At 42.8% G+C, this 13,152-nt stretch overlaps 1 protein-coding gene across 13 annotated transcripts in view; it reads left to right on the forward strand.

The window, feature by feature from the left end:
- TSPAN4 (tetraspanin 4) overlaps window positions 1-13,152 on the forward strand; it is an 861,113-nt gene that overhangs the window by 483,317 nt on the left and 364,644 nt on the right. For 11 of the 13 annotated variants that reach the window (XM_090032439.1, XM_090032433.1, XM_090032431.1 and 8 more), the window contains one exon: window positions 2,599-2,678. In XM_090032439.1, the coding sequence (XP_089888565.1) occupies window positions 2,616-2,678 (63 nt within the window). In that variant the 5' untranslated portion in view covers window positions 2,599-2,615. The other 2 variants (XM_090032440.1, XM_090032428.1) reach the window with 2 other exon arrangements.

Here is a 13,152-nt window from a genome sequence, read left to right on the forward strand (position 1 = left end):
CTGGAAAGAAGATGAATGAGAACCATTAGACTCTAGCATAGCAGTTTATAAATGAACTGAGTGAGGGGATGGTTTGTGAGAATGAACCATGTGAAACCACCGCATCTCACTTTCTCTAATTTGCTCTCTAATTAATTGATGTCTGTGTCTGTGTTGATTTGTGTTGGTGCCGTGGTGATGACTCTTATGAGAGCCCTGCTTTCAACTTGATTATTTCTTTACCTGAGCAAGCCATTTAAAAACACCAGCTAGCTAGTAGCTACCTCTTTGCCCTGCCCCAGGGAAACAGTCAGTGACAGTTGCTGCTTCCCAACCCTACAGTCCAAATTAACATGACATTTAAAGGAGGGGAGAAGGGCGATAGCAATGTTCCTATTTTACAAATGGGGGTGTGAGGCACAGGGGGAAGGCTAAAGAGTTGTCCAAGGTCATATAAGAAGCATGCAGCAGAGATGGGAATTGAGCCTAGCTCTTCTGGGGCTCAGCCCATGCATGTAACCATAGTCCCAGCCTCCCTTTCTGAGGAAGTTCTACTGCAATGGGGGCTAAAAAAAGATCATAGAAAATGAGGGTTGGAAGGGACCTTAGGAGGTCATGTAGTCCAACCCCTGCTCAAAGCAGGACCAGCCCCAACTAGATATTTTGTGGCAGGCATGTCACAAATTAACCCCATATTTTCTCTGAGTATGACTGATCCCCTCCTTCTGTCAGATCATCTGTTCTGCTTTCTGCTCCCTGACCAATCTGCTGCTCTGTTTTCTGCTCCCTGCCCTGTCTGACACTGCACTGTTTGCTCCCTCCCTGGTTTGACAAGTGCCACACACACAGGCTGCCCATACCATTTCGGCATCCCTGACACAGGTTGGCCACCCCTGTTTGACTGTATGAGAGATTGTAGACTGCTTGGTGAAACTGTGGTTGAAATGTCAGCGTGGTAGCAGCCAGTTTGAGAATGTGATACCCCCACGTGTCAACCTAGCAGGCTACAGGACAAAGACAGAGATAGGTATGTTGGCAGAGAAGCAAAGGAACTGGCAGAACTTTACACTGAGTAGTGTAACAGTATAACAGGAGAGTGCCCCCCTCCACGATAAACCTAGTAGACAGGTTGAGCTAGCTTTTTTAATAGAATTTCCTACAAAACACATGTGCAAAGGATACATGATTTTTTTGGTCAAAATTCTGATTGTCCTATGTGATCAACACTCCCTGTATGAGTGTGAATATTTCAGTCTGTCATATAGACATACTCAGTCCTTTAAAGACCGATTGCATTTCAGACTACATCTGAATTCAGTTGCTCCTTGCTAAGAACTAAATCTCGGGAGCTGCTAGCAGCTGGGATGATTAAAACTCACCCCATGTTCCAGCATATACTGGGCTGATGGAGAACAGAATTATCCAAGGGAACGGACTTGGTGAAATCTAAAATACATGCTGTGGTCCCTCCACCTGCACGCTGATTGGTTAAAAGCAGCTCATGCTGGATTTGCTGAGAAGAAACCAAGGGGAGGTTTTATTTTAAAGAAGGTGGGGGTGAGAGAGTAATATTGTCTGAGGATAATTTTGATTGGCTGGGGGAGGGCAGGAGCCAGCGAGAGTGCTGAGCCTGCATTCATGAGATACAGTAAGAAAGCTCATTCTCTCTGCCTCTCGCTTCAGATGCAGGGATGGACCACAGAGCTGTGACTGTATACTAGCAGAGAGCATGATTGGACTGGAGTCTCAGAGGAGTGTCAGCAGCACTGTGAATGAAGCTCCGTGGCTCACTTACCATAGGCTCTGTCTGTGTGAGAGGAAACAGGGATCATTAAAGTGAGCGGAGCATCTCAGGGCAGAGCAATGTGGCTAAGAGCAACGGGGCATGGGATCTGTTCACCTTTTGGATAATTTCTGTTCTTGCCCACAAAGCTGTGCAGCATCCCCTGTGCAAGCAGGTGGCATGTGGAGCCAAGGTTTTATATGGCATTTGCGATAAGTGCAAGATCCAACTTTTTTTCTAAATTTTGTTGCTTTGGGTACAGTGTCTCTCTCCCTCTCTCTCTTTGTTGTTTTTGGTAGCGGGGCGGGCCGGGGGGGGAAAGTGTGACACCGGAGGGAATGTTTTCTTGTTCAGAAGTCTCTCTCACGCGGAAGCACGCTGTTCCCTTACTCCTGGCTAAGCAGACTCCAGTTCACCAACTTGCACGCTTAACTCCTTGACAGAATGGCAGGCCAAAGAACAGCTGGTGCAAAGCAATAGGGGGATAAGGAAAGAGGAAAATAATTAATAAGCCTATCGCCCCCACCGCCAACACTCAGCAACTACTGCATCACTACTAACCACGGACCACTCGGAAGTCACCATGCGCAGGTCTAGCACCGATGAATCGACCTATCACAGGAGCCCTTCTTTGGACAGCAAGGATTACAGTTTTCCAAATGGCGCCTTCCGTCGCTACAGCAGCATGTATGGCGGCCAATTTGGAGCTGCCAGCAACTCATTTTTTGGATTCCATACCAATCCAGGCCCTAAAGCCACCAAGGCTAAGTACACGTCCCCCAAGGGAAACAAGTACGTTGTCTTTTACCTGGATCTCTCATTTATTTTTCTCCTAGAACTGAAGAGGTGCAGCATGGCTCACAACTGTCTCCAGTGTATCAAGTACCTAATGTTTGTCTTCAACCTTCTCTTCTGGGTGAGTACATGCTTCAGACCACAAGACGTTTGCATTTGTGTTTATTAAGTTTGTGGCGGTTTGTAAAGTTGTTTGTGGTGCTTTATAAGGTTATTGTTTCTTTTACGCTTCCTAACAGCTAAAAATTGGATGCAAGTGAGGTCTAGGCCAGTCCTCCTTTGGCTGTGCTTATATGGAGCCAAGATGATATGGGTGGTTCTACAACCCCAGCACTAAAACCCTGATATAGGGCAAAATACACTGTATGCAAGGTCACTTGTTTAGATGTTCTTGGTTACCTGGAAGTTGTATGTTCACAGCATGGCCTTGATTCTCCGCGAGTTCAATCTACACCTAACTTTGAGTATGTGAATGGTCTCATTGGAATCAATAGGACTATTTGTGTGCTTAAAAATAAGCAAGTGTTGAAGTGCTCTGCTAGACTTAGGACAATGTGCTTAGTATCTTACACTATTCAGTTGGTTATGAGGAATCTGCAGATAATTTTTCTTCCCCATCATTGCTGGCTCCCTGTGCGAGTATTTCCTCTCAGAGTTGTATATCTAAACTGAAATCCAATGCCTGTCTCACCTAGTTTGAATTATTTGAGGTGGTTATTTCATGGCCTGAATTCACCCGAACAGGAGATACTCATGGGCCACCAGGGCACACATGACAGGACGTATCTGCATACATCTCTATGTCATTTTAATAGATTAAGCAGCTGGAAAAGCTGGCAGGTGGGTATTTCTCTGCAGTGAGGGCCCTGAACACTGTGATCCATGTTAAAATGAAGTAACTTGATTGATAAGATAGAAGAGAAAGGGAGTTCTTGTTGAAGGTAGCCCACTGCAGTCCCCAGTGTTGGAGGCTCTCTTAATGGGGGCCTGTCTTCAGTTACTTCATTTGTGTTGCCCCCAGTGTGGACCATCGATGTGCTTAGGCAGAAAGGAGTGTCCTGGCAGCTCTATATTGGCACAAGAAAGGACATGGGGTAGGGGGGAATGTGTAGCTGAAACTCCTTGCTTGCTTACTACAGATTCTCTATGCTGTCATGCCTTGCCAGAGGTGAAAGAAAAGGATGTGTGCACTAAACTGAAAGAGGATTTTTTCCCCCTGTATTAGGCACTAGAGTACAGCTGCTAAAGCTATGCATGCTGCAGTGTCTTGTGCATCAGAAAGCACCACATGTAGGTAAGTTCCACTGGTATGAGTAATACCCCAATGCTGAGGGGTCAGGATGTAATAAACTAATATGCATCCACTGAGTGTCCTGGTTCAAAGAAGGGCTATAAAAAAACAGGGAGGGGGGCCTTTTAAAGCTCCAGATAAGCTGATAGAAAGTGTCTCGATGGGACTGCAGCTTGTCTTCCAGCTCTGGTTTTCGCATGCTGCTGGGGTCCCATAGGTTGCCTGATGTTTATCCCAGCTTATTCCAAAGCTTCCTGAAAAAGAAAGGGATGCTGGTTCTTGCTCTTTTAAGCCTTTTGCTTCCTCTTAGACAATCAGCCGCCTCTGACCAAGATTATGGAGCAGTCAGCAATCTGAACGGTGTGCTAGAGAAATCCGATGGAGTTCTGGCATGAATAGCCCTTTTAAAAACTATGTTTGGCAGTGCCACAAAGGCTGTTCTCCCTGTGCTGCTTCCTTTTATTCCATTCAGCCTGAACCGAAGCTTATGCATATGTTTAAAAATGTATTGCTGCGTGCAACGTGCATGCATTTACAATGGGAAGATGCCAGGCTATTTCCTCAGAGTGTTTCACAGTGGCAAAGCTGTAACAGTTTTTCAGGAGTGGGGGTGAGGGAGGGGGAGATTTTCTTCCACTGAAACCATCATAGCTTTTCCCAAGCATTTTGGGGGGAAAAGGCTGGTTAAAATGAAAGAAAATATGCATCATAACAGTGCAGGCACAGGGAACGGGTGGTGTCAAGTGCTGCAGCACAGTCTCTACTTTGTTTCCCTTTGACATGCTTCGTGCTCAGCGGGAATGATTGATGATGATCGTGTCCAAATGAGGTTTGCACGGTGTGTAGCTGGAACGGACGTGGATCTTCACCTTCTCACATGGCAGAGAGTAAATCCAAAGAAGTTATTCGAAGGTACTGGCTTAAGTGGATCCACATTAAAAAAAAAATACAAAGGACTTATTTCTAATGCTTGGATCATGCTTTGGGGTTTTGTTTTTGCTTTTAAAAAGTTGCTGCCAGTCACCTGGCTTGTAATATTGGCTGAGAAATGAAAGGAAAAGAGTTTATAGAGTGCTTAGGAGAAGCAGGATTCTTCTTTGACTGAATACCTGCCAAAGTATTTTGCTGTCCTCTTATCCTGCTCTGACTCTGTACCCTGCCCAACCTTTCCAGATGACAAAAGAAAGCAAGAGGAGAAACAGTCTTTTTCTAGCCTGTGCCTTCTAAATACAAACAACAGAAGTTGTCGCTCCCCCCACCTCATAATGAACAATCATTACATTAAGTGAGAGAACCCCTGCCCCCACAGCCTCTTTCTCCTTTGTGCCTGGTTATGAAAAAATGTTTGGGTTTTCTTATCACAAAATGTAGTTCTCTTTTGCTCTGCCTCCCCTATTGAACAGCTTTGTGTACATCTGTAGGCTCTCCCTCATCTGAAAAGGGGGGACATCAGCTGACTCCACTGAGGACTAGCTCCTGTGGGTCAGTGCTGCATTTCTGAGGAAAAATCTTGGCTATGAGTATGGTAAATTTATAAGTGACACAATCCCAAAGGCCTTGATTTTAAACATTTCTCGCAGGCTTTATTGCTTTAGGTGTTGTACTCATGTTGTAAAATTTTTACAAGCTGTCATGCAGCTTGTGAAATTAGAGCAAAAATCTCCTCCACTGTCTTGCAGCTGGGTCAAACACAAGGAGTTTTTGCAGCTGTCGATCGCTGAGGTGTCTGACCGAATGCAGATCTATCCCCTGGTAATGCATGCCATAAGTCACTAGTATAGGGCTAGATTCTCATCACTTCATATTCCTTGAGTAGCTCCTTGCTCCCTAAAGAGTCCTGTCTGAATTCATTATTCACTCTTGGAGTAGTGTGCTCCTCAGCTCAAGTATGAATATCAGAATGTGGCCCATAATTGTTAGAAGGCAGCACTGTATGTCTAATGGGACTTGTCACAGAGATGTCATTTCCCTGAGAGTCACCATGTGCAATATTCATTGTATTGCTACGTTGGCTCATCAGCTCCCTAGAAGACTTTCTTTGCCTGATGTATAAGGCGTGCCTAGGATTGTTCAGTTATACAGCCTTTGATTTTCTTATGCTGAATCCCTCTAGCTCTGGAGATCTCACCTGATCACTAAGCAGATATTCTCCTTGAGAAATACTCGGGAAAACAACCAGATTCTTTCTACCTTCCATTGTCTTTACACACACAGTTTCCTTGAAAAGGTCGCTGAAATGAACAACTTTGTTTTTGTACAAATAACTTCAGGCTCTGCTGAGCCTACTTTTGTTGGTGGGGATGGTACTTTACCAAAGTAGGATTAGGGTCCCAAAGGCAGCATGAGTGTTACACAAAGGTAAAGAGCAACTCTTTGTTTTACCTTTTATATTTTCCCAGACTTATCTATATGCTCAAGAACCACCTTTCTAAAATGCAGAAAAAGGAAACAAGGTAGATCATACTTGTGTTTCCTATATCTCTTTCTTTCTTACAGAACCCTGTGCTGGAAGAAGCTGGAGATTAGTTATTAACTCTTACAGGTTTTTTTTTTAAAAGGACATTTTGACACATTAGATAATGAAATGACCAACAGAAAATATGAAAATGGAAAGACCCCCCTGAGCACTGATACGCTAAGGCACAGATACTGAAAACTGAAGAGGGCATAAGAGACAGAGCAGAGCAGTTCAGTTCAGTGGCAAAGCCCAGGGTGGGAGTGCAGTGGTGCAGTCGCACCCCGCTTTGATTTCTGCTCCACCCAAAATTTAAAAACAACTGCCTAGCTGTGGCAGCAGCATTTCTGTTTAGGCAGCAGTGAGGAAATCAATTGACTTCATGGCTCATTGTAATCTACCTAATTTCTTCTAAACTCTTCATTCCACAGTTGTTAATGATTCTCACTCATTTTTAATGATCTTGATGTTCCACTAATTAAGCTGTTTTTCTTTCTGCCATTCTGCTGTCTGCTACTGGGTCTTGGTAGTGGACCTCCTATTTCACAGTCCTGTAGACTTTTTTTAAGTCTAGCTAGAAGTGTTAACTCAAGTGCACATTAACTCAGGTGCGGAAATAACTTTCAGTGGAGCATTGTATCCACTGCCAATATGCCTAAGAAGGCTAGGTTTTGTTTTATGAATCTGAAAAAAGAGATGTATATTTATTGCTAATGATTGCAAAGCTAATGAAACATCTTTTGATTATTTTTTGCCTCGTTTGTTTTCTTATGAGATGATATAGCAAATTAATGCACCTTTCAATAAAGTTATATTTGTTTTTGTTTCAATCTCATTAGTTAAACTTCTTATGGCTTTTAATGGGAGAAAAGTATATATTGTGTTACGTGTGATGATGCACCACACTAACAGTACCACCCCCCTTTCAGAATCCTAGATCTGTCCATGGTTGGGTTAATTCTCATTGCTCATCTTTATACAAATGTTGTCTTCTCCGTATTAAAACATATTAAAATGGTTTTTAATGTTAGGACTTCAGGCCTTGGAAGGGATCTGTGAACATATTCTTTTGTGTTGATGAAATCACTGGTTGAAAAGGGGGAAAAATTGTCACGCATGGCTTTTTGATTTGCCAGGTGCCATCTGCTTTGTATGTCAGGTGTAGGATGAGTAACCAAGAAGGCTACTTTCTTAGAGCCAATGTTGCATAAACTCTCCTGTTGTTTCATCTTTCAACCTGTATAAAATTCTTGACAGCTCTGAAGTGTGACACTGCTGCACCTTGGCTTCCAAGGCAGCTCTTTTACAGGCTCAGCCGCAACAATCTGAAATACAGGTTTTCAGGTTTGATGCACATTGGGCATTAGCATGGTGTGGGAGGCAGGAAGATATCCGCTACAACAAAGAACTAAAACCATGTTTTAAGAAAGGAGATAAATATTGGTTAAAACGTTCAGGATGGTACCACCTATCTCTCTTTGCTGGGATACTACTTATAAACATTTCTCCTTTGAATGGATGAGATCATAATTTATATCATAAGTACAAAAAATACTTGACATCACCACCTCGTGCTTAGGGGTTGATACCCCAGGTCATCAGTAAACAGGATTTAAGGCTAGTATATGACACTGGCTGTGCTTCTGCATTACGTTTTAAGATTCTTCCCTCAGTCCTCTGTGCAGGGTGTCTGGAGTTTGGCCCTGGACATCCATAGGTAAAGTGCAGTACATGTTTGGAACTCTCCCCTTTTTTTCTTGCACACATGCATACATACGGGAAGTTAGGGAATGGGCAGGAAGAGGCAGAGAACAGGTGAAGGCTTGGTTCTCTTTTCAGAAATGCATTAGTCAGCCTGGTTAGTTAGTACACCAGAGGCATTTCCAGTACTGAACTGCAACTCTGTGGAAATAATTGAGAGGAAGGGAGAGGGAATTATCACTCTCTGAGAGAGAGTTCCTCCATGTGCTGCTTTTAGAGACACAGTGGTACATCACTTCTCTCATTAAAGGCTGTATCCTAAAGCCAAAAAATCCAGCCTTTGGCATGCAAATTCTAAAAGAGGAAAAGACTTCCAGTGCACTGACTCTGCAATGTACTCCATACAGCAGGCCATGAGGCACAGGCTAATCTTACCATGTTATTGGACAGCTGCTGCATGAATGATTCAGTCCTTGCATGCTGACCTCCCTTCGTTATGACCACTGGGTGGGGGTAGAGGGACATCTCTCACCTTCTTATCACCCCAGCCAAACCTGCTGACCCAATTAACTCTTCAAGAATAGCTTCTGTCTGACCACGTGTTTGTTTCTGTAGAAGTGAAATTTGTGGGGGGGCAGGGATGGTAGCAGGAATCTGATGATTTTGTTGAAGTAGTTTTGTCACCCTTCATATGCATCAATTTACTGGATTGGACTGAATACATCTGGCAAGAAATCTCATTGAGTGTAAATGGCTGAGGATTGTCATCCTAGTTGTTCAAGGGATCAAACATTTAATCAGTAGAGACAACACTTCAGTAGGTCACTGAACTGGTCAAAAAGTTCCCCCTTCCCTCAGCAACTTCAGTTTAGACCTGGTGCCAGAGCCAGATTAATGCATAGGCAGAATAGGCACATGTCTAGGGCCCCAAGTGAAGAAGGCACCCAGGTGTGCTTATTTTCATGCTATAATTATTGAGTGGCGATACACACACACACACACACACACACACACACTATTGAGTAGGGGCCCATGTGTTTGTTTGGCTAGGGCCAACTAAAGGGTTAATCCAGTCCTCCTTCATGCCTCTTTTCTCTTTCCTGTAGTACTGAAAGAGGGAAAATGGTGCTACCTCTGCCCTTGAGTGGCTAAAGAAGCAAAACGTGGTGCATACTAGCTTCTTCTGCCTGCATTTCTAAAGTGAGGAAGGAGGCAACAGGAGCTGGTAGGAAACTAAGGGCTGAACTGTAGAACCCTTCCTCACCTTCACAAACCCTTATCTAAGAAGGCCCACTGGCTTCTGTATCCTCCTTTGTGCAAGTGCTCATTTGGAAGTGTTGTGTATCCAGAACCCTGTTATCAGTCAGGACCATGCCTTCTCTCTTGGAAGGGACTTGGATGTACAGGCAGTTCTCGATTTACAACGTTTCGAGTTACAACGTTTTGCACTTACAACGTTTATAAATTAACACTGTGGTTCAACATTATGATGTCAGTTTCAACTGTACAACACTTGATCTGATGCAATGTCACGCCAGCAAACAAGTTCGCTCTGTCACCCATCTCCCTGGAGAACATCTGCCCAAACTTCCTTGGACACATTCTTTAAGAAAGCAGACAAGACTCCAGAAAAACCTGCAGCCAAGACTCCTGAGAAGACTCCAGCCAAGAGCCCTTCAAAAAGTCCAACCAAGAGCCTTTGAAAAAGTCCAGCAAAGTCACCTCAAAGAAGTCCTTCTGATACAATATGATTGCTATTTACAATATAAATACATTAATGTAGCTATATTACTCATCTATAATTGATCGAGCACAACATTTGGGGGTATTTTTGGTGAAAATAGGGTATCGGGCCTTGATTCAGGAGCCAGTCCCCCATTTATGACATTGCTTCTTATGAGAAAATTGGTTCCGAGTTGCAACGTTTCAACTGAAGACATGGTTTTCAGGAACCAATTGTGTCATAAGTCCAAGGACTGCCTGTATATTTACCACCTACCCAAAAGAGACACTTTAGGAGAAAAAAAAATTAGAAACAAAACCAGACTTTTAATAGAAAAGAAAAATGCATCTCAGACTGATTTTTCTCAGGTGCCTTCTCTGTATGCCAAAGAGCTGATGGAATGGACCCGTAGAATATGGTGTGTTTTGGTTATGAAGAAAATTACATACCTAAAACACTTAGTACAGTCATAACTAAGTGTTCCTTGTTTGGGCCACTGGAAGATGATAAATTCAAAGCAGTCAGACCCCAGTATTGCATCATTTCTAATACCTTCTCCCCTGGCATTTTAACTTGAAGAGTTTGAAGGCTGGCCTATCTTTGCTTCTCGTGCATGATTCGTGATCGGTAGAGCTTATAATCCATTTGAGAGCAACTAATGTGATGTAATTCATTTTGTTTGTGTGTCATGTCTCTTTCCCCCGCCATGTGTCTCTTTGGATTATTAGCTCTTTAGGGCAAGGATCGCCTGCTATTCTGTATTCATGCAGTGCCTTGCACAATAGGTCCTATTTTCAGATGGCCCTTAAAATTAGTAATTAGTTAATAATAGCATTGCACTGTGATTACTTTCTTTTTATTGAACATAACTTCTGGAACAGAAAGGAAATTTGTGTAGGACACAATGGCTGCAGAAAGCATTTCTGAATTGAGCTAAGCTGATAAAATAAACACTGTTTGGTCTGCAAAAAATGAAAATGTGGAGTTGTATAGTAAAGCTATCAAATGAGGAATGCTCATGGGGGTTTCAGCTGGCAGATTATATTTCTTAGCACTGTCCTGTAATTGTTTCTCCTGAAAATGGTAAGCCATCACAAGATGCTACAGAAGTAACTGTAATTGAATTGCAATCTGTAATTGGACTGTCATACTATAATGCATCTAGAAATCTCTCCTCAATAAAGAAAAAATACTACTTTGAAATGCACATGCACAATGAGATCATACACTTCAACATAATTCAAAACAATTGGCTGAGGCTTTCTCTGGAGATACTGTGTGCTTGAAATAGCAAGGGTAGGGGACCAGGGGGCCTGTATGTTAGCACTGAAGAGCTGTAATTTAATTTTAAGCATTTCTTCAGTACCTATACATGTGCTTCAAGGTTGTGGGGCAGGGCGTTTTAATTAGAGCAGCTCTTGAGAGCTGTTGTAATTAAAATGCCCACAGTGTCTCGTGTATTCAGCATCCTGCATTTCAAAATGGCGGTAGGAGCGCTTTAACTAAAGCTCATTTAACAAGCTTTAGTTTAAGTGCCCCAGCCACCATTTGAAATGTGGGGACACTGAATACATGAGATGTTGTAGCATGCTGGAGCATTCCTTTCCTTTTTACCTACTCTCCAAGTACTGTTGCATCTGAACTATGATTCTGCACAGTGGCCTTGCCTCCTTTCAAGTCTATTCGAAATATTACTGCTAAAAACATCTGGCTCACTGCTCTCGCTCTCTCCACTTCAAATACCAGCTTCTTCTTGTCCTTACCTACAAGAGCCTTCTTGATTCAGACACACCCAGTCTATCTACCTTTTCTGTTATTTTCTTGCAATATCAACTCTTGTCTACTCTCTGGCTGTGATCAGCCACTTTTCTCATGAGCATACATTAATTTTTATTTTCATCTCATCTCTCATGGGGTAATGTCTCCATGAAACTCCCCTCACTATAACTTTGCTCTGTCTATCCCTCTTTAAGACTTACCTCTGCTGTAGTGCCTAATGCTACCATGTGTCAACATTATTGCTACTGATAATGCATTTATTATGCGCATTGGTTGCACATACTGATAATCTGTGCTAATTCATGTTATTTGCACCTTGCTGTCTCTTCTCCCACAGCTCTCACTTTGTTCCACGTTGCTTGTTGATTGTAAACTTTTCCAGGCAGGGTCGCTCTTTTCTCTGTATATTCTTCCTGTACCAGCCCTTACAGATCTCCAACATTGCTGGCCTTTAGGCATTACAGTAATACAAACAGCATTGCAGCAAACTCACACTTTGTTGCTTCTCATTTGGCGCTCACAGTCAGTGTAGTTACCTCTTGGCTTTCATTAATACTAAATTCACATGCACAAAGTGCTTCTGTTGAAATAAAGGAATCTTTCCTCTGACATCATTAGGATTTGGTTCCCTTGGGCTTTGAGGCCAAGGAAAAAATAATATGGGCGGAGGATACTTAGAAGGGGGTGGGGGCGGAGGATACTTAGAAGGGGTGGGTGTTACACACTCATAGGTATTAGAGAGGTAGTTAGCTATGTTAGCCTCAAGTTATAGAAGGCAGGTCAGGGTGGTACCTTATAGACCAGCTCATTCCTGTGTACTAGTTATCATACCATGGACAAAAGGTAATGCTTTTTTAAAGCAATGCCTCAAATCCTATTTTTCATAATAGATGTAAGGTCTTAGGAGCCCACGTCACAAAGATTTAGAAGATATCTAAGACTTAGGAGGCGCTTGAGATGATTACAATATGTAGCTGTCCAGGGGCTGGTTTTGAACTAGCTAGATTGAGGACCAAGAACATTGGAACCACTGCTTTCGGTCCTCAATCTAGCTAGTTCAAAACCAGACCCTGAACAGCTACATGTGGAGACATGGACTGTGGCAACCCTGTGTATTCAGGGTTCTGGCAGGGAATGAAGCTTGTTCTGCCACAGGTTCCCTGCTAGCAGAATCTGAGCTAGCTAATTTAAAAATATGTTTACACGAGATGGAGCCACACCTCTGGGTTGAAGAGCTACCCTTGGCCTCCCCAACAGTAATTAAAAAATGGAAATTACCAGTAGGTGCTTTAAAAAAAAAAAAGTAATCCAATATCTTCAGTTGCTTAATGTTTACACCCTGCCATGTGCTTTTTGAGCACTCAGGAACCTTGTAGCACCCAGGTGAGGCATTCAGTTATGTTACTATACTTATCACAAATGCACTCCAACGTTTTTTTTAAACGTGTCTGAAACCTTTGCAATCTTTTTCGGAGTTTGGATCCAAGCTGGGATTTGAACTCAGCAGACCCTGGCTCCCAGTTTTGTGCTTACGCCACTATGTCTGTTAGCAGTAGTTTTTAAAAAATGGGACTACAATTATGAAAGATCACACTCTACGTCTTAAAAAATTAAATGTTTATATAAAAATGTTAAGGACTTGTGTG

This window comes from Crocodylus siamensis, chromosome 2, assembly GCF_052110815.1.
Source record: "Crocodylus siamensis isolate JL-2025a chromosome 2, ASM5211081v1, whole genome shotgun sequence".
In the NCBI taxonomy this organism is placed as follows: Eukaryota; Metazoa; Chordata; order Crocodylia; family Crocodylidae; genus Crocodylus; species Crocodylus siamensis.